General features: G+C 49.0%; 1 protein-coding gene across 6 annotated transcripts in view; it reads left to right on the forward strand.

The window, feature by feature from the left end:
- The window catches only part of SRSF7 (serine and arginine rich splicing factor 7), a 148,875-nt gene that overhangs the window by 90,160 nt on the left and 36,810 nt on the right, over positions 1 to 21,905 (forward strand). For 5 of the 6 annotated variants that reach the window (XM_029594384.1, XM_029594385.1, XM_029594381.1 and 2 more), the window contains exon 7: positions 18,932 to 18,952. The exons of the other annotated variant lie outside the window; for it this stretch is intronic. In XM_029594384.1, coding sequence (XP_029450244.1) covers positions 18,932 to 18,952 — 21 coding nt within the window. The remainder of the gene's footprint in view (positions 1 to 18,931; positions 18,953 to 21,905) is intronic. 6 annotated transcript variants of the gene reach the window in all.

A 21,905-nucleotide genomic window follows, 5' to 3' on the forward strand; every position in this document is an offset into this window, starting at 1 on the left:
GGAGGGGAGGCATAACCCAGCTGCCTGGACTGATCCATGGTACTACAGGAACGAAAATTATCAGGTAAGAACATAATTTTCCTTTTGTTTTTATTTCCTTTTGACAGGTTATTTCCTCTCTCCGGGGTGCAAGTCGCTGGTGCCAACCTCTCCCCCCTGTGGCTGCTATCCAACCCGCTGCTGCTGAGACGCTGTTTTCCTCGGGGCAGCCGGCACAGAGAGGCGTTATTCCTCTGTGCCTCTATCTGTGGGTCGCTGAGGGATAGAGAGAGAGCAGGACTGAAGCGGAGGCTATTACCTGCTTCTTACAACCACGAACCTAGTGAGCGTGAGGAAGAACAGGCTGAAGCGGAGGTTTTTCCTGCAGCTTTAAACCTTGCCTGTTTCTCGCGTTAAGAACAGCTGGTTTCCTCACGGCTCCGTCAGGGTTCCCCATGCCTCGTTCGTCCCAGTGCTGTGCTTGTGGAGAGCCTGGGTCGAGGCTCTCCCGCGACGGGATTTGCACAGCTTGCCTCCCTGGTGGGGAGGGACCCTCTCAACTGCCGGGCCGCTCTGGTTCTAGTCTTCTGGCGTACCTCGACACTCGGGTCGAACCCCAATCCCGCTGACCACGGGAACAGCGGCAATTTTGTCTGTAGACTTGGCTGCTCCGGCGCTAACAGGAGAAGAGCAGGACGCTCCTTTTTCATCTCAGCTGCCGGTTTTGACACCCATTCCACCTCTGGAGCCTTTTCCTCAGTAGGGGATCTTCCCACTCTTCCTCCATCGAGGCCACCTCAGTTTTCCACGGATTTTGTTCTCCTGTTTCACAATGCTTACCTGGCCAGGAATTTTTGGCGGGACCTCCTCCTAAGGTGCCCAGAATGGCTGATTCCACTGAGGTCTTGGGAAATGCCCAGACGGTGGGGAGTGCCCAAGGGTCAGCGGTCCTGGGACACAGGGGTACCTCCGACCACCTCAAGTGCTCAGAGGATCCGTTTGGTACACCCCTCTGCGGGGGGGGTCTGTTCCTCGGCAGGGCCCGGATCCAGATGAACTTTCAACTACGGCTCAATTAGAAGGGGATGATCCTAGAGTCCTGCAGATCTTCCAGAGGGATGAGCTGGACCCCCTCATTCCACATACCCTACAGGAATTGGACATTGAGGCCCCTCAGGACCCACCTGAGCCTAATCAACCAGCGAAGAAAGGGGACCCCCTTCTGGCTGCTCTACGTCCAGGGAATGGGATTCTCCGGAGACCTCCCTCAAGGTCGGCAGAGCCATGGATAAGCTATATCCTGTCCCAGATGATTTCTTGGAGCATCTTAAGGTTCCCAAAGTAGATTCTGCAGTCTCAGTGGTGATGAAGAGAACTAGCTTTCCAGTAACGGGTGTTCCCTGTACATACCAGGATCAGTCCAGACTGCTGGGTTATGCCTCCCGTCCAGCAGATGGAGTCAGAGAGAAACTGAAAAGGCAGCACAGGAAATCTGCAGAGCAGCGGTTTGGTCCTTTCGTCACTTACCAAGCATTATCGTTTGGATGTTAGGGCGCAAGATGAATCGTCCTTCAGTGAATGTTCTGCGTGCAGGTCTTTTGGGTTCCCACCCAGTGTAGGGTGGCTTGGGTACATCCCACTGATCTGGGTATGTTCAGGAAAGTAAAATTCCCTGTTAACTTTCGTTCCTATAATATCACGGATCAGTCCACAGGCCATTTGTAGTTCCTTCACTCAGCATGCAGGCCTCAGCTAGCTTCAACAGCTGCTCAGCTCCCAGGAGTTGCCTCTTGAGGAAGCACTTCAGGCAGACCACCTGGAGGCCGTCATAGCATATGAAGCAGACGCTCTATATGACATTCTGAGAGTATTGGCCAGATCTATGGTTTCTGCAGTCTCAGCTAGACAACTCTGGCTTCGCAACTGGCTTCGCAACTTCGTAGTCCCCAAGAAGGTAGGTTCCTTTTGCCCGATCTTGGATATCAAGATGGTCAACTTTCCCCACTTTTGGATGGAAACCTTGCTCTCCGTGATAGCAGCGGTACACTCCCTGGATCTGATGGAAGCTTATCTACATATTCCCATCCTCCAAGCGCACCAGCGTTTTCTGGGATTCAAGATTCTGGGACAGCAGTTCCAGGCTCTACCCTTTGGTCTTGCGACTGCTCCTCAAACCTTCACAAAGGTGGTGATAATAGTAGCTGCCGCTCTCCGGAGGGAAGGAGTCTTGGTGCACCCATACCTGGACATCTGGCTCATTTGGGCAAAGTCCTCAGCCCAGTGCCACTGGGCGGTCGACAAGGTGTTGACGCTTCTTTATTCCCTCGGTTGGGTGGTCAACTTTGCCAAGAGCAGCCTTTCTCCATCTCAGTTTCTGGACTTCCTGGGGACACGTTTTGACGCAGCGCTGGGCAGGTGTCTCTGCCCCTGGACAGGACTCATAGCTCAGATACAGCAATTCATCGCGTCTTGCTTCCAATGGCGTGAGATTACCTCCAGGTCCCGGGATCCATGGCTTCCATCATCGATCTGGTCCCCTGGGCGTTTCCACATATGTGTCCCTTACAGCGCGCCTTGCTCTCTCCTGGTAGCTATCTGTTCTGCCCGCAGAATTTCGGAGCTTCAAGCACTCTCTTCCAGAGAGCTCTACCTTCGTTTTATGGATTCGGGAGTTTCCTTGCGCACTGTGCCTGCTTTTCTGCCCAAGGTGGTTTCAGAGTTCTACTTGAATCAGACGGTAGAGCTTCCGTCCTTCTCAGCGGACGCATTGGTGGATCTACGCAAGCTAGATGTCAAGTGTATCCTCATTCGCTATCTGGAAGTCACTGATTTTTGCTTGTCAGACCATCTTTTTGTTCTCTGGCATGGTCTGAGGAAGGGGGCCAAGGCGTCAAACTACCATTGCTTGCTGGCTGAAGGAGGCGATCTCAGTGGCCTACATTGGAGCGGGTCGATAACCTCCAGCAGGTGTCAAGGCCCATTCTCTTCGAGCTCAGGCTGCTTCCTGGGCGGAGATGCAATTGGTCTTGTTCAGGAGATTTGTCGAGCGGGAACTTGGAAATGGTTGCATACCTTTGCTTGTCATTATCGTCTACACATAGTTGCCTACTTTTGGCTCCTTTGGCTGTAGGTTCATTAGAGCAGGGCTTTCTGGGGCCCACCCTATGTAGGGAAGCTTTGGTACATCCCACTGTCTGGACTGATCCTGGTATGTACAGGGAAAAGAATTATTCCTTACCTGCTAATTTTCATTCCTGTAGTACCAAAGTTCTTACAGGACAAGCAGGATGGTAGTCCTCACAAATGGGTGACATCAGGATGGAGCCCAATCACGGAAAACTTCTGTCAAAGTTTCCAGAACTTTGACTGGCCCCTACTGGGCATGCCCAGGATGGCTCCAACCCTGCAGCCAGCAGGGGTCCCCCTTCAGTCTTCTTTTTTTCCTCACAGCAGTAGCCATGCTGTTAAGGAGCTCTTACCACATTCCTGACAGGAATTTCTTCACGGACTTCTTTGAAGTAAAATTTGCCCCACAGGGGTCCCTCTAAGTTTAGCCCGTGGTGTCCAGTAAGTTTTTGCCGCCTTTTTCCGTCTATTACTGTCGACTGGCCCTCGCAGCCTGCTGGCCGTCGACTGTCCCGCAGCTAAATTTTTGGTCAATGGCCATGGCATCGGGGTTTCGTCAGTGCCCAGACTGTTCGCGCACCATGTCCATCACAGACCCTCATAGAGTCTGTGTATTGTGTTCAGGCAGTGAGCATGATGTCCTGACTTGCACCAAACAAGCTTTCCCGGACTCCAGCTAATGGCCTTAAAGTTCTATAACACAACCAGCTCATTTAACTGTTCGTTGTAAATATTTAAAATGCTATTAACCTTTTCTTTTTCCTTCCTCTCCCAGTTTAAGCATCCCTGTTTTTTGTAACTGCTTTCTTCCGCACTACAGTTCCAGTTTGTTTTTTCTTTCTATGCACCACTGTTTTAATGTAAACCAGCATGATGTGATTTCATCATGAATGCCAGTATATAAAAACCCTTAAATAAAAATAAATAAATGTGCCCTTATGACACCAAAAGGTCGCAAAGCCAGAATGGAGAAGATGGGACTCCTCTTCCATGCTCACACTCCGCCGTCCATTACATCGACGTCCTCAGAACCGGCACCATCGTCGACAACCTCCCGGTGACCGCCTGCCATCGACGTCTCCACGGCCATCGACTCCCATCCCTTCCCCCGATGATCGAGGGGTTCGGAGGGAAAAGGATTGTCATCGCAAGTCTCGGACCGTCGAGGAATCGAAGTCACCGACCTCGGTATCGTCCGAGCCTCCACCGAAGAAGTCTCGATCAGAAGCGGCACCATCCACTTCTGTCTCTGAGACACAGAGGCAACCCTCACCCAATCGGGGTTTGGGAGCCGCGATTCCACCGGTGACGGTGGTCCCTCCACCTCAGGCTCCCTCTTCTGCGGAGCCGGGTCTTGTTACCCCAGGTCTCCGGGAAGAACTGGACCGGCTGGTCCAGGAGGCCATCGACAAGGCGATGCAACGGTTCCAGATTCCTTCGGCACAGATTCTGGCACCGAGAGTGGAACCGGTCACTGACCCGATTCCAGCAGCGCCCAGATGGAAGCGTTCATGACCGCCCTTCCACCTGTGATACCTGGGTCACCGACAGCACCGGTGCGCTCTCCGATGGCAATCTCATCTGGAGAAACACCATATCTAATTCCTCCTTCGGGAGTTGTTCCACCGATGCCCTGTTGTCCCTCGCCACCGATACATTCCAAGGGGGCGATACGCACATCAGCTCCACCGATGCCTTCGATGCTGGCACCGATGCTTCCGAAGGTATTCTCGATGCCCCCGGTGATTCCTTCGAGTTTCTCAGAGCCTCAACCGAGACCTTCGGGTATCCAACCCCCTCGTGGGTCTACAGGTCAGCTACCTGATCCTTATGACACCTGGGGTGATGATACCTCCACAGACACCGATGATTTACCTTCACCACCCTCTCCTGCTGAAAGCAGAAAGCGTTCTCCCCCAGAGAACCTCTTTCATCAATTTTGTGAAGGAAATGTCGTAATTGGTCCCTTTTCAGCTTCAGTCTGAGCAAGATGATAGGCACCAGATGATGGAGCTACTCTAACTTCTGGATGCCCCTAAAGTCATCACTTCCATTCCAATTCATCAGGTTTTTCTGGACCTTCTAAAGAAAAATTGGGAAACTCCTGGATCTGTTGCTCCAGTAAACAAAAAAGCTGACTCTACCTTGTATAGTCAGCACCTGGCTTTCAAAAACCTCAGCTAGACCACCACTCTGTAGTGGTAGTCAGCCCAAAAGAAAGCTAAAAGGATGAAGCCATACTCCTCTATACCTCCTAAGGAAAACAAGTTCCTAGATGGTATACTCTTCTGCCTATACTAAGGGGCCATGCTCATTTCCAGGATAGCTTCTTATCAGCTGTACATGACTCAATACAATAGGGTCATTTTCAAGCAGATACAGGACTTTTCAGATACCCTACCAGAACAATTCCAACAACAACTTCAAGCCCTGGTAACTAAGGGATTTGAAGCCGGGAAGCATGAGATAAGAACAGCTTATGACATCTTCGATGCTTCTACTAGGGTGTCTGCTACGGCCATTTCAGCAAGATGCTGGGCTTGGCTTAAGTCTCCTGATCTTTGTCCAGAAGTTCAGGACAGGCTCTCTGACCTGCCCTGTTTAGGGGATAATTTGTTTGGTGAGCAAATTCAGCAAATAGTTGCTGAATTAAAGGATCATCATGAGACCCTTAAACAGCTCTCATTGATTCCTTCTGACTTCCCTTCTAAACAACCATTTAAGAAGGACACTAAAAAGTCCTTCTTCCGTCCACGGAAGTATTATCCCCCACCAACTAAATCCAGGTCAATGAGGCCTTATCACAAACCTCAGCCTCGCCAATCTCAAACAAAAGTCCGCAGCAGCTACACAGCCAGGACCTGTGTCGGTTTTGACTACCACTTAGAGAGCAGATGCCTAATCACTCTACCAAGCATACCAGTAGGAGGTCGATTAAGCCACTTTACAGGAAAATTGCATCTCATCACCACAGATCAATGGGTGCTAGCGATAATTGAACAGGGTTACCACCTAAACTTCCTAACTCTTCCTTCGGATTCTCCACCTCTGCAAGCGTGGAAACTTACCGATCACTCTGTTCTTCTAGAGCAGGAAGTTTCCCTTCTCCTCCAGTCAAAAGCTATAGAACCTGTTCCTCTCTTACAAGGACTGGGGTTCTATTCCAGGTACTTTCTAATCCCAAAAAAGTCAGGAGGACTTCGTCCAATCCTGGACCTACGGGCCCTCAAGTACCATCACAGAGAGAAGTTCAAGATGGTAACCCTGGGCTCGCTTCTCCCTCTGCTGCAAAGAGAGGACTGGCTCTGCTCTCTAGACTTAAAAGACGCTTATACTCACATTGCGATAGCTCAGGCTCACCGCAAATACCTCCGGTTTCTAGTAGGCCAAAACCACTATCAATATCGAGTGCTCCCATTTGGCCTAGCATCCGCACCATGAGTTTTTCACCAAATGTCTCGTGGTTGCAGCGTTTATCAGGAAGGAAGGTGTCCATGTCTACTCCTACTTGGACGATTAGTTAATCAGGGCCCCAACCCAGCAAATCGCTCGGTCCTCCCTGACCATTCAAACTCTAATTTCTCTCTGGTTTCTTGTCAATTACGAGAAATCCTACTTAGTCCCATCTCAAACCTTATCCTTCATTGGGGCAGACTTGGACACTTTACAGACAAAAGCCTTCCTTCCTCATCGAGTCCAAACCCTTGTGTCCCTAGCTTGCCAGTTGCAGACTCGACGCACAGCAACAGCTTGTCAATTCCTGATTCTGCTGGGACACATGGCGTCTTCAATTTATATGACTCCAATGGCCCATCTGGCCATGAGAGTCATGCAGTGGACTCTGAAATCACAATGGACTCAAGCCACTCAGCTTCTGTCGACCATTGTCCGCATCACCGATGCACTGTTTGTCCCTAGCCTGGTGGACAAATCAATCCAACCTCCTACAAGGCTTGCCCTTTCACCCACCAGATCCTCAAATAATTCTCACCACCGACGCCTCCAACGTCGGCTGGGGAGCCCATGTACACGGTCTACAAACTCAAGGATCCTGGTCTCCAGAGGAAGCCAAACACCAGATAAATTTCCTGGAGCTTCGAGCAATCCGATACGCTCTCAGGGCTTTTCAAGATTACCTCTCAAATCACATAATCTTGATTCAGACAGACAACCAGGTGGCCATGTGGTACATCAACAAGCAGGGAGGCACAGGCTCCTTCCTTCTCTGTCAGGAAGCTGTACAGATTTGGGCAGAAGCCCTCTCCAGTTCGATGTACCTCAGGGCCACCTACTTGCAGGGGGTGGACAATGTCTTGGCAGACCAGCTGAGCCGTGTCTTCCAACCACACGAGTGGTCGCTCAACCCACTGGTAGTGACCTCTCTTTTCCAGCAATGGTGTTATCCCCACATAGACCTCTTTGCTTCCCCTCAGAACCACAAAGTGGACAATTACTGCTCCCTCATTCGGAGTCAGCACTCTCGGCCCAGAGATGCATTTTCCCTCTCGTGGACAACCGGCCTGCTCTATGCATTCCCTCCACTTCCTCTTCTGTCGAAGACTCTCGTGAAGCTACGTCAGGACAGGGGAACCATGATCCTGATAGCACTGCACTGGCCACGCCAAGTGTGGTTTCCCATTCTCCAGGATCTCTCCATCCGCAGGTACATTCCTTTGGGAACGGACCCGCATCTGATCACTCAAAACGATGGCTGCCTCCTCCATCCCAACCTCCAAGCCTTGTCCCTGACGGCATGGATGTTGAAAGATTAATCCTTCAACCACTTAACCTTTCAGATTCCGTTTCTCGTGTCCTGATCGCTTCACGAAAGCCTTCCACAAGAAAATCCTATTCCTATAAATGGAAAAGGTACACATCATGGTGCACTTCGCAGTCCCTTGATCCCTTTTCCTGTCCAATTCCTAAATTCTTGGACTATCTTTGGCATTTATCGGAATCAGGTCTAAAGACCTCTTCCATTAGAATGCATGTCGGTGCGGTGGCCGCCTTCCATAAAGGAATCGGGGATGTCCCTATTTCGGTACAACCCCATGCAACACGTTTTCTTAAAGGCTTGCTCCATATCAAGCCACCTTTACGTCCTCCAGCCCCATCTTGGGACCTTAATCTGGTTCTTGGCCGGCTCATGAAATCACCTTTCGAACCTCTTCACTCCTGTGACCTTAAATATTTCACATGGAAAGTGTTATTCCTTCTAGCTATCACTTCTGCTCGCAGAGTTTAGTGAGTTACAGGCCCTAGTTACCTATCCGCCTTACACTAAACTCCTGCAGGACTGGGCGGTACTCCGCACTCACCCTAAATTTTTACCTAAGGTAGTTTCGGAGTTTCATATTAATCAATCCATCATACTACCTATTTTCTTTCCCAGGCCCCACTCCAACTCCGGGGAACAGACTCTGCATACCCTCGACTGTAAACGAGCTCTAGCTTTCTATCTAGACCGTACAGTTGCCCACAGGAAAAGCACTCAATTATTCATCTCTTTCCATCCTAACAAGTTAGGGCAACCTGTGGGTAAGCAGGCTCTTTCCTCCTGGTTGGCGGACTGCATCTCTTTTTGCTATCAGCAAGCAGGCATTCCTTTTCCAGACCGTGTCAAAGCACACTCTGTGAGGGCCATGACAACTTCAGTAGCACACCTTCGATCGGTGCTGCTACCTGGAGCTCTCTCCATACATTTGCATCCCTCTACTGCTTGGACAAAGCCGGAAGACAGGATTCCATCTTCTGCCAATCTGTCATGCGTAACCTTTTTCCAACCTGATGTACCAACACCCTTCCGCCTACCCGGTGGGGTGTGGATGTCCTCCACCAAATTCCACCCCAGTTCTTGTGCCTGTTGCACGCCATTGGGTACATTTGGTGCACTTTCAGACATCCTCAGCTCGGTACTCACCCATCTGTGAGCACTACCATCCTGCTTGTCCTGTGAGAAAGCAAATGTTGCTTACCTGATGTAACAGGTGTTCTCACAGGACAGCAGGATGTTAGTCCTCACGAAACCCGCCCGCCTCCCCACGGTGTTGGGTTTGTTTTTCATTCTTATTTTTCGGCACTGCCTGTAGCTCTGAAACAAGACTGAAGGGGGACCCCTGCTGGCTGCAGGGATGGTGCCATGCTGGGCATGCCCAGTAGGGGCCAGTCAAAGTTCTGGAAACTTTGACAAGTTTTCTGTGATTGGGCTCCATCCTGATGTCACCCATTTGTGAGGACTAACATCCTGCTGTCCTGTGAGAACACCTGTTACATCAGGTAAGCAACATTTGCTATCAGTCCAGACACCCTCCCTGACTGTTTTATTGGGTTTGGGATTGCCTCTCTGCTCAAATTGTTCCAGTGCCTCTTTTCCTTTGGTTAATTGTTCATTCTGCAAGTTTGTTTGCCATGGTTTTGTGCCTTTTGCACACTGTTATTTGTTACTTAATTCTATTCTTGATCCATCCTGATTTTCCTCTTTGCTTTGATATATGCCATACTGAGGATTAGTAGAGGGTGCACTACCTTATAAGGAAGCATCCTTTAAAGTTCTAATTGACTCCATCTGCTGGAAGGGGGAGATAACCCACTGTCTGGACTGATCCTTCGTACTACAGGAACGAAAATTAGCAGGTAAGGAATTTTCTTTTTCTCTTACAGCTCGCAGCAGGTCATGCCGTTCGTGCGGCTCAGATACGGTCCATCTTAAAAGGTCTGGGCTGTGTGCGGACTGTGCTGACGGTGGGGGGGAAGGCTCTTCTATTACTCCTCCCGCTAAGCAGCAATGGGTTTTGGTATCATTAGGGCTGGCTGCGACTGTTTCTTCTTTTTTACCTCACCCAGTCGGTCAGGAACGGCGGCCATCTTGGATTTTGCTGCGACATTTCCCGTGGGGGAGATTTCTCCATGTTTTGTCTCCAGTCTGTTCTGGGTTGGGGAATGGGCAAGGAGGGCTAGAAGGGGACACACTCTGGGCTGCTGGTTTTTCACAGACTATGTTGGTTTTGGTGCAGGGAAGCTGTTTTCCACAGACTTTGTTTTAATGCATGATGCCTATTTGGCCAGACAAAAGGCAGCTTGGGGACCTCCACAGACTCTGCCAGTCCAGCTCACTGAGGGACCCTTGCGTGGGGGGGGGGGGGGGGCAGGAGCTCTGCTATGTCTAGTAGTACGATTTCCTCAGCACAGGGTTTCATTTTTTTGTCTGCTGTGTAATGCGGCTGGGGCTGCTGAACCAGAGAACACTAACGTAGCTCCTGCAGGTTCTGCTTCGGGGTCTGGCCAAGGACCACTGGTAGTTCCAGTTATTCTGGCTACAGAGGATGTGGGTCAAGGGGATGACCCTGTCTCTTCTATACATGGGGCAGAGGATCCTAAGGTGGTCCACCTTTTTAAAAAGGAAGAGCTTGAAGTTTTGCTTCCCTTAGCTTTCCAGGTCCTGGGGATAAAGATGCCTCAGGAGGACTGGGATCTGGAGGGAGAAGATCCAGTCCTAGATGGCATGTGGGATCCTCAAACTTCCTTCCCATACCACAAGTCTGTTAGGAAGCTAGTAGAAGCAGAATGGGGACTCCTTATTCCAGTTTGAAGGTTGACAGAGCCATGGGAAAGCTTTACCCTCTACTGGAGCAGGATTTGGAATTTATTTCTCTCCTGAAGTTAGATGTGGCAGTTTGAGCTGTGACTAAGCGAACCATGATTCCAGTGATTGGTTCAGCTGCGTTAAAAGATGTACAGGATTGTAAGATGGAATTGCATCTTAAACGGATTTTTGAGGTGGCGTCCCTGGGTTTGTGTGCAGCAGTTTGTTCCAGTTTTTTGCAGTGTGCTTGTCTTAGAGTACAGTAGTTTCAAAGTAACTTGTCAGTCTAGTGCAGACGTGGACACGCTGAGCAGGTGGAGGCCGTTGTGGCTTACGGTGCAGATGCCCTCTGATTTGGTGCATACCTCTTCCAGGATGATGGCATCAGCAGTGTCCACCCGGAGGTTGCTCTGTCTCTGCAACTGGGTGGCAGATGTTTCCTGTAAAGCACAACTGGCATCCTTGCCTTTTAAGGGTACGTTCTTGTTTGGCGAGGACCTCGAGCAGTTGATGCAGTCTCTTGGAGACAATCCTCAGGTTACCAGAGGATAAGCCCGAGGCTAAGATTCTTTCAGGTAAGGTCTCGTTTTCAGTCCAACAAAAGATCGCGCCCTACGCCGGGGTATACCGGGGCCACAGAGTCAATATTTTTCACGAGGCAGACCAAAACTGTGAGGGTATCCTATATCAGGATAGAGCCTACCCTACACCCCTTCAGTATTCGTCTGTCTCCAGCAGGTGCAGGCAGCTGAACCTACGGTTCCCCCTTCTTCCCTTAGTTTTCCTGAGGGGATTTTCTTTACTTTTGGTCTGGATCAAGCAAGTATTAAATTCTTGTTTAAAAAAAAAGACTTTGAAAGTTTTCTCCCTCTTTTTCCTCAGACAGTTCGGTCTCTCCGCTCTGCCGGGGGGGGCTTGCCCATCCTAGGCTCCTTTTTCCTGGTGGTCCAGTCCCTCCCCCATTATCTAGCTGTCCACTGTAAAACAGTACCCTCTCAAGGAGTGTTTTTCCCCTGGCTTAGCTGAGCAGTTAAAAAAAACAAAACAAAAAACCCAAACCTGTACAAGCAGGGCTGTATTTGTTACTTTTACTTTTTAAGAACTGTGGACAGCTCTGGCAGCATGCAGAGTTCAGTCCCTGCCTCTGCTGACAGACGTCAGCCCTGCTCAGCTGTTTTTACTTGTTTAGCGATTTTTATTTATTTTTTTTCCTTCGGCACTGATGCCCTGTTCCAGTACCTGTAAAGCATGTGGAGTCTGCCACACGTTTTTCCCGCTGAGGCCTCTGTTCAGGGTGCCTGCCTACTGGGTGGAGAGGGTCCCTAATTTCTCCCCTTGCCCGCAGTGTCCAGGGGGCAAGTTCCCTGCTGCGTGGCCAGGCCGTTCCCGGCCCAGAAAACCGCAGGAACGGTGGCCATCTTGGAATCAGGTTCAAATGCAGAATCGGATGTGCAGGAGGAAGGTGAGCCTGATTTTTTTTTTTTTTGTTTCTCCTCTGGATTTGAGCACCCCTCATGCCCCAGAGGGGATGCCTGATCTTTCCCTACCCCCTTCCAGGAAGTCCAAGTCTTGTTTCTCGAGTTTGTGCTTCTTATGCACAAGTCCTATTTAACCAGCTTACAGCAGGAGGAAGATCCATCTCTGGACCCCCCCCCCAACCAAGAAGCTTGCAAATTTCTTCTCTGCAACCTCTGGAGGGCCAGGACTCTTGTTAGGGTGGTCCCGAGGGTCCCGCCGCTTCCGGATCCGCCACAGCCGCCACCTGTCCCAATTCCAGATCAGATGTTGACCCGCTGCTTCCTAACCATCCCCCTCGAGGGGGACGATCATCGGGTGTTATGCTTATTTCAAAAGGAGGAACTAGAACCACTCATTCCCTTCATTTTGCAGGAACTGGGAATTGAGTTGCCCCAGCTTATGGCCACAATGCCTGCCAACATGGACCCGGTCCTGGTGGGACTTAGGGCTCTTCCATGTACTTTTCTTTTTCACCCTATGCATAAGCTGATGCTCCTTAGGGAATGGGAGTCCCCTGAGGCGGGACTCTGAGTGGGGAGGGCTATGGACAAGCTCTACCCCCTTCCAGAGAACTGCTTGAATCTACTTAAGATGCCCAAGGTAGATTCCTCTATCATGGCGGTTACCAAACACACCACCATCCCGGTGGTTGGGGCTACAGCTCTAAAGGATGTCCAGGACCGCAAGTTGGATGAGTGTCACCTGCAGTCACTCAGTATTTCTCTGACTCCGGGTGGTACAGATGCATACCTGCAGTCTTTAGTTATATTTTTTATTTAGATGGAACAATCCCACAGTATGGCATCATCTTCAGGTCCTGGGCTCCAACCTTGGACTTGGTTCCTTGGGCGTTTGCTCACTTAAGACCTTTACAGCATGCGCTTTTGTCTCGCTGGAGCCCGGTGTCTGAGCAATTCCATCTACCAATGCCTCTACTTCCGGAATCCAGAGCCAGTCTGTCATGGTGGCTGTCGCTGCACAATCTGGAATGGGGGGTGGATTTGGACACTCTGAATTGACTAATCTCCACTGATGCCAGCCTCTCAGGTTGGGGGGCAGTGTGTGCAGACAGGTCTGCCCAAGGGCTCTGGTCAGCGATGGAAAGATCCTGGTTCATAAACCGGCTCGAGACAGGGCTTTACGTCTGGCCCTGCGGGCGTTTCTTCCCTGGATTCAGGGCAGAATGGTGCGAGTCTTCTCGGACAATGCGACAACGGTGGTGTACATCAACCAGCAAGGCGGGACTCAAGTCCCTCCGTAGCACTGGAGGCACGTCTTCTGTTCACCTGGGCGGAGCACCATCTCGAGGGCATTGCCGCATCCATGTCACGGGAGTAGAGAATGTGCAAGCCGATTATCTCAGCCGTCAGCAACTAGACCCAGGGGAATGGGAACTTTCGGTGTGGAATCTCATTTGCACCAGATGGGGATCTCCTCAGCTGGATCTGATGGCAATGCAGGTGAACGCAAAAACAATTCGTTTTTTTCAGCCCTTGCCAAGAACAGGGCTCGGTGGGCATAGATGCTCTCGTGTGTCTTTGGCCCATGGGGATTCTGCTGTATGCCTTCCCGCCCTGGCCCCTCATAGGTCGGCTTCTCCGTCACATAGAGTGGCACTTGGGAAGGGTGATTCTGGTGGCGCCGGAGTGGCCACGTCCGTGGTTCGCAGATCTGGTACGCTTGGCTCTAGAGGGTCCACTTCAGCTGGCTCATCTAACGCATCTGCTCTGTCAGCCCATATTTTCAGATCAGGAGGATCGCATCTCTCTCGTGGCTTGGCTTTTGAGAGGCGATGTTTATGCTTGAGGGGTTATTCAGAACAAGTCACTTCCACCCTCCTACAGGCGAGACATCCAGCCACCTCTATGGCCTATGAGAGTTTGGAAGCTTTTTGAGACATGGTGTCAACGTTCCTGCGACCCTTTAGTGGTGCATGTTCCTCGGGTGCTTGACTTTCTGTAACAGGGCCTTGCTAAGGGCTTGGCGTTCAATTCCCTTCATGTACAAGTTGCAGCTCTATGTGCCTTGCGGGGAAACTGAGCTGTTTGCTGGCAGCGCATCCGGATATTGCTCTGTTTCTTAAGGGGGTCAAAGATTTGCGCCCTCCCATCTGTTTGGTGTGTCTAGATTGGAGTTTGAATTTAGTCCTGCGAGTTCTATGTGGTGCTCCTTTAGAGCCTCTTCGTGGAGTTTCCCTGAAAGATCTGACTTTGAAAACAATGTTTTTGGTGGCCATTTGCTCAGCCTGTCTGATCTTAGAGTTGCAGGTGCTGTCTTGTCGGGATCCTTTTCTTCAGATTTACAATGATCAGGTATCGTTGCGTACGGTTCCGTCCTTTGTCCCTAAGGTGGTTTCAGCCTTTCATGTCAGTCAAACTGTGGCGCTTCCGGGGTTCCCTAACTGGTCCCGGGAGTCTTCTCAGAACAGACCATATTTTGGATGTGTGGCGCACCTTATTGCGTTATCTGGAAGTTACCAATGACTTCAGACGTTCTGATCATTTGTTCTCTTTAGTGGTCCAAAGAAGGGGGACAAAGCATCAAAGGCGACCATATCTTGGTGGATTAAGGAAGCCATTTGCGCGGCATACATAGTCCAAGGGCATCAGGTGCCTTTGGGTCTCAGAGCTCATACCACTGTCGCCTCAGGAAATCTGTAGGACGGCAGTGTGGTCATCTCTTCACACTTCTTTGAAACATTACCAATTGGACATTAAGGCTTCTGAGAACCATCCTTCGGGAAGAGTGTGCTTTGTGCAGGTCTTTCGGATTCCCGCCCAGTGTACGGTGGCTTGGGTACATCCCACTTTTCTGACTGATCTGGGTATGTTCAGGAAACGAAAATTGGTTCTTACCAGCTAATTTTCGTTCCTGTAATACCACAGATCAGTCCAGAGGCCCACCCCTTTCTTCAGATACCAAAAGACTCTTGGTCAGAACCTGCTTAAGTGTGTTTTTTTGGGGTTTTTTTTATTGTTGAAGCTCCTTTTTTTTGCAGACATGATTCATGGAGCAGTTTTTAGCAGTTCAGTCTGGTTTTTGCCAGCAACGAAGTGGTAGTCTGGAAATTTGGTTGGGTGCTACCCTTAGTTATTTAGTTCTGTTAGCATGGGCTTGGGTACAGGTCAATACTGAGTGACTGCAGGTGGCACTCTGGTTATGTAGCAGTGCCCAAAGTTCTAATTGTTCTGACTCCACCTGCTGATAGGGATACACAACCCACTTTTCTGGACTGATCTGTGGTATTACAGGAACGAAAATTAGCTGGTAAGAGCCAATTTTCTTGACTGGGATACTGTCTCCTGATTGGCTGGATGCAGCTGTATCAGCAGTGACCAAGAAGACTACCATTCCAGTGGTTGGAGCGGCTGCTCTCAGATGTGCAGGGCTGCAAGCAGGAGCTGCATCTGAAGCGGGTGTTCGAGGTCTTCTCCTTGGGGGACTTCAGGTGGCGGTGTGTGCCAGTATGATGCAAAGATCATGTGTTTGGATTCAAAAACCGCAGGACCCATCGTCTTCTGGTACTTTGTCAGCTTCTCAGGCAGCTCGTCTGGAGGTGGTAGTAGCTTATGTGGCAGATGCCTTGTATGACGTGGTACGTTCAGTGGCCCGGACAATGGTCTTCTCCATGGCAGCTCGGCAACCCCTATGGCTCCGTAATTGGGCAGCGGATGCTTCCTCTGTCGCAACTGTGCAGTCTGCCTTTTTTCGAGGGAAGTTGCTATTTGGAGAGGATTTGGATCAGCTGATAATCTCTGGGGGATTCCAAGAGCAATAAACTGCTGGAAGATAGAAAGCCCTACAGGAAATCATTCGGTCCTCGATCCCATTTTCGGGATTTCCTAAAAAGCAGGTCGGGAAGGCGTGTTCCACCCTCTGGTTCCAGACAGACCTCTTCCCGTACATTACGAGGAGTGGGCCAGGATCACCTCCAATCGCTGGGTGTTGGAGGTGGTAAAGGAAGGTTACGCCTTAGAATTTTCTCGGCCTCTCATGCCGGTCTTAGTGGAATCTGTTTCCTGCAACAAGCTAGCAAAGATTGCTGGCCCTGAAGGCGATCGTCCCCGTGCCATCCAAGGAACCAGGAGAGGGGACAATACTACATTTATTTCGTGGTTCCCAAAAAGGAGGGCACTTTCCGACCCATCCTGGACCTACAGAAGGTGAATCGCTGCTTGAAGGTGCCCTGTTTTCGAATGGAAACACTTCGAACAGTCATCACAGCGGTTTGAAAGGGAGAGTTCCTCACCTCCTTGGATCTCACTGAGGCTTATCTGCACATCCCGAGTCACAGTGCTCACCAGAGATTCCTACGGTTCAAGATCCTGGATCAGCATTTTCAGTTCCGGGTGCTGCCGTTCTGACTGGCAACGGCCCCGCACACCTTTACCAAGGTGTGATGGTTGTGGTGGCTGCAACCCTCCGGAAGGAAGGGATAATGGTCCAACCTTACCTCGCTGATTGGCTGATTCGAGCCAAGTCTGAAGAGGAAGGTGAGTGGATGGTTCTTTGTGTGATTCATTGTCTCCAGTCCCTAGGCTGGGTAACCAACGAAGCGAAGAGTCATCTGATTCAGTCAACATCTGGAGTATTTGGGAGCTCGTTTCGACACCCTCCAGGGCAGGGTGTTTCTCACGAATGACAGGATGTACAAATTACAGCAACAAGTTACAGCTTCCAATCCCAAGAGTGTTGGGATTACCTAAGAGTTCTGGAGTTCATGGCTTCGACATTGGAATTGGTGCCTTGGGCCTTCGCTCACCTGAGACCATTGCAGATCTACTGTTGTGGTGGGACCCAGTGTCTGAGCAATACTAGTTGCCCCTGCGTTGGCATTCCAGTCCCTGTTGCAGGGGAGAATGGTTCGAGTCTTCTTGGCCAATGCCACCACAGTGGCATATCTCAATCGGCAGGGAGGAACCAGGAGTCCAGCCGAGAGGAACCAGGAGTCCAGCCGAGGTACAGGAAGCACACCTATTCACTTGGGCCGAGCTTCATCTGGAAGGCATCGCAGCATCTCACGTGGCAGGCATGGTCAATGTGCAGGCGGACTTCCTCAGTCATCAACAGCTGGATTCCTGAGAGTGGGAACTATCCTGAGGGTTGGAATCACATTTGTGCCCGATGGGGAGTTCCCCCAACTGGACCTCATGGCGACCCGTGTCACGCCAAGACTGACCAGTTTTTCACCCGAAAGAAGGAAATTGGGGTGGTAGGACACTCTAGTCTGCAAGTGGCCAACTGGAATCCTCCTGTATACCTTTCCTCCATGGCCCCTGATCGGGCACGTTCTCGGCGCATAGATGACCATCCCGGTTCGGTAATTCTGGTGGGACTGGACTGGCTGCAGCGGTCATGGTTTGCGGGCCTGATACGGTTGGCAACAGACGGCCCACTACACCTAGCTCATGTGCCGAACTTCCTGCGACAAGGGCCCATTTTTTTGGATCAGGAGGATCACTTCTCTCTCTCAGCCTGGTATTTGAGAGATGGCAGTTATGGATGAGAGGTTATTCAGAACAGGTGATTTCCACCCTGCTTCAGTCCAGGTGGTCCTCGATGTCTGGCATACGCGCGAGTGTGGAAGGTGTTTGAAGTCTGGTGTGACCAGCAGGGTTTAGTGCCGTTTTTGGTGACAGTTCCTCCGGTCTTGGGGGTTTTTGCAGCAGGAATTATCTAAAGGTTTGGTTTATAGGTCCCTGCGTGTTCAGCTGACACCCCTCCCCCCCCACCCCACCCACGGGAGGGGAGGAGACATGGTGAGAGACCCTGGAGAAAACATCATTCAGATGGTAGAGATTAAAAAAACTGAAGGTTGTTACATTGGACTCATTGTGGGACCTGGTGGCAAGTATGTCCACTGTGTTCAAAGAACAGTCTCGCCAGGTAGAATTTCTGGGGAAAAAGTTGGACTTAGTAGCTAAGGAACACCAACAGGCATTGCAGGAACATGCACAAGCTATTCGGTCCATTAAAGATGATGTAAAAGCCTTACAAGGCTCCCCAGTAGGTACTATTCGGGACTGTCTGACCTCCTCTAGGAGACTGGAATCTGTCGAAATACCTAAGACATTTAAATCTGAGACAATTGAATTTCCTCAAAAGTTTGGGTGAATTACCCATAATTACCTTTCAAAAAATATCTTCGAGGCCTTAAAAATTTCCCCTGAAAAAAGGTACCTCCATTAAAGAAGATCCTCTTTCTAGCTCAGATTGGGTCCCACACAAATTGCAGTAGGAAATAGGCCTGATTTCTTAAATTTAACAAATCTTGAAAATTAGAGAGCAGTTCTGTTTGTTTCTTTATATTCTTAACAGGATTTCATTTTCATAATGAGATCATACTTAAGAATTTGAATGCGCAATTTCATGGAGAGAATGTTCGTATATACCCAGATTTGGCAAGACCTACTCAATTAAGGAAGGCTTTCTTATTGATGCGTACCAAAGTGAATGCTCTAAGAGCAACATTTCAGTTGTGCTTTCCATGTAGATGCATAATGAAATTATCTGGTAATATGTTTGTCTTTTTTTTAACCCAGACCATTTTTGAGGGAATTCTTGAATGGTAGAAGACAAAATCCTGTCAATGTTTAACAACTTGGGATCATTGTAACACACACTGAATGTAAACAGCTGTCTTTTTTTTTTTTTCTTTGTTCAAATGAATATATAAATTGCTCCTTGATGTTATAGTAAATTACTCCCTCTCAATTTTCTTCTTAGGGATTTGAGAAATGACAAAAAGTATGTATATCTTTTTTCTTTATTATGCTTTGGTTGTTAAATGATTTGTTTCTCTTATTGTTTCATACAAAGTATCTTTGTTTAAAAGTTTGTAAAATGATAAATAGAAAATTAAAAAAAAAAATTTCCTTTCCTGGAGCTCAAGACTGATTAGGTATGGGCTTTCAGAGATCAACTCTCCAAAGTTGTCCTGATCCACACAAACAACTTGTTAGCCATGTGGTATGTCAACAAGCAGGGAGGCATTGGCTTGTACCTCTTGGCCAGAAAGCGGTCCAGATCTGGTCGTGGGCCCTATCCCATGGGCTGCTACTCAGGGCCATGTACCTGGCCAAGACAGAGAACTTGATAGTGGACAGGCTGAGTTGAGCCTTCCGACCCCACGAGTGATCTCTGGACCCAAGGGATAGCGAATCGGATATTCCATCTTGGGAAGCCAGGATGTAGATTTCACATCCCCCTGCAACAGAAAGATACCTAGTTCTGCTCACTGTACAAATCAGATGGTAAACCAGCCTAGGATGCCCTTGCCCATCATTGGGGCAAGGTTCTTCTGTATGTGTATCCTCAGGTTCCCTTAGTGGCGAAGAATCTCTTGAAGCATCATGAGAATAGAGGGACTATGATCCTCATAGCACTTCATTGGCCTAGACAGTTTGGTTTCCACTCCAGCGGGAGCTGTCCATCCAGAAACGGATCAGTCTGGGGACTTTCCCATGTCTCATCATGCAAGATCAGGGCAGGCTGCAGCATCCCATCCTCCAGGCCCTGTCACTCACAGCCTAGATGTTGAGGTTAATTCTACAGCTGCTTGATCTTTCAGAGGATGTGCCTCGAGTCTCTGTAGCTTCTAGAAAGCCTTCCACTAGAAAGTCCTATGGATTGAAGTATAGGTGGTTTTCCGTGTGGTGTGAGCAGAAGACCCTAGATCCTTTATCCTGCCCCAATGAAAAACTGCTTAATTACCTTCTATACCTGTCAGAGGCTGGTTTGAAAACCAACTCTGTTAGAGTTCATCTCAGTGCATTTGGTGCTTACCACCAAGGTGTAAATGGTATGTCCATCTCTAAGCGCATAGTTGTATGCTTCATGCGGGGAGTGCTTCATTTGAAGTCTCCCCAAAAGCCTTCTGTTTTAGGGCCTCCGATATGGTGTTACCTCTGCTAATGAAAGCTCCTTTTGAGCTGCTGCACACCTGTAACCTGTAGTATCCGACCTGGAAGGTCATATTTTTTGTGGCGGTCACTTCTGAGCGTAAGGTCAGCGAGCTCCAGGTCTTATTGTCTTATCCACCTTATAGTAAGCTTTTATCATAACAGGGTGGGTGGTCTTGTGCACACAACCTAAATTACTGCCTAAGGTGGTGACAGACTTCATTTTAACCAATCAATTGTCCTGCCAATCTTTTTTTCCCAGGCCCCATTTGCACCAAGGCAAACAAGCACCAAACAGTCTGGATTGCAAGAAAGCCTTATTTTATTTTATTTATTTATTTAAGTTTTTTATATACCAACATTCAAGACAGTAGTCCCATCATGCTGGTTCACAAGACAGGGGTGCAGTTATAATAAAACTTTACAATTTGAACAATAGTGCAGAAAAGCAGTTACATATAACAAGGAAATCAATAACTTGGAGTGAGAAGGAAAATGGAGATCAGATAATTATATGTAAGTATGAATAACATTGTATAAATAACATTGTAAGAGGTGGCTATTAACGCTAATACTAGCGAAGCGAGTTGATTGATGGTAGTTAAATAATGTTGGAGTTAGGAAAGGCCTGCGTGAACAGCCACGTCTTGAATTTTTTCTTGAATGTTGAAATGCTGGGTTCCATTCTGAGATCCGGGGGAATGGAGTTCCATAAAGTTGGACCGGCTGTGGAGAATGCCCGATCTCTAAGCGTGATGTCTGGTAGTTTTGGCTGGAGGAACTTGAAGTGATCCTTTGTACGCATCTCTTGTCGGTCTTGTTGAATGGTGTAATCGGAGGGGGATATGGAGATCGATTGGAGCTAATTGATGGATGTTTTTGAAAATGGTGAGAATGGCCTTGTAGATTATTCTGAAGTGGATGGGCAGCCAATGAAGGTCCATCAGGATAGGGGTTATGTGTTCTCTTCTCCTGGTGTTAGTGAGTATACGGGCGGAGGCATTTTGGACCATTTGCAATGGTTTGGTGTGTGATGAAGGGAGGCCAAGCATGATGGTGTTACAATAGTCCAGCTTTGCGAAAATGATTGATTGTAGAATCGTTCTAAAGTCATGTGTGTGGAAGAGAGGTCGTATTCTTTTCAGCACTTGGAGCTTATAAAAGCAGTCTCTGGTGGTTTTGTTGATGTTAGCTTTCAGGTTTAGGTGATTGTCAATTAGAACTCCTAGGTCTCTCACTTGTGTAGTATTTGGTACGGTAGGATGAGAGTGTGTGAGGGAGCTGTTTTCTGGTGTGATGAGTAGAAGTTCAGTTTTTGATGAATTTAGTATCAGGTTGAGACTTGTGAGAAGCTGTTTGATATTTTGGAGGCAGGTTTCCCAGTGAGACAGATGCCTTCTGTCTGGTGTGGATAGAAATCCATCAGTCCACCCAACTTTTCATTTCTTTTGATAGGAATAGATTGGGAGTTGCTGTTGCCAAACACTATCAAATTGGCTAGCAGATTGCATCTCCTGCTGGGGGTCATATCAAGGCTCATTCTGTCAGTGGTGGTGGCTTACTTGCAAGAAGTTCCCATTCAGATCTGCAAGGCTGTGACGTGGAGTTCTCTCCACACATTCATATCTCATTACTGTCTGGATAGAGATGGCAGATGTGATAGTAAGGTACGGCTAGTCTGTACTTCAGAATCTGTTTAGGTTTAGAATTCAACTCTCCTGTGTAGGGCCTGTTTTGGATTCAGGCTGTCTTCCCCCCTCTGTTACCAACAGTAATGTTGTTGTGCCCATTGGCACCTG

The sequence above is a fragment of the Rhinatrema bivittatum genome, chromosome 3 (genome assembly GCF_901001135.1).
Source record: "Rhinatrema bivittatum chromosome 3, aRhiBiv1.1, whole genome shotgun sequence".
In the NCBI taxonomy this organism is placed as follows: domain Eukaryota; kingdom Metazoa; phylum Chordata; class Amphibia; order Gymnophiona; family Rhinatrematidae; genus Rhinatrema; species Rhinatrema bivittatum.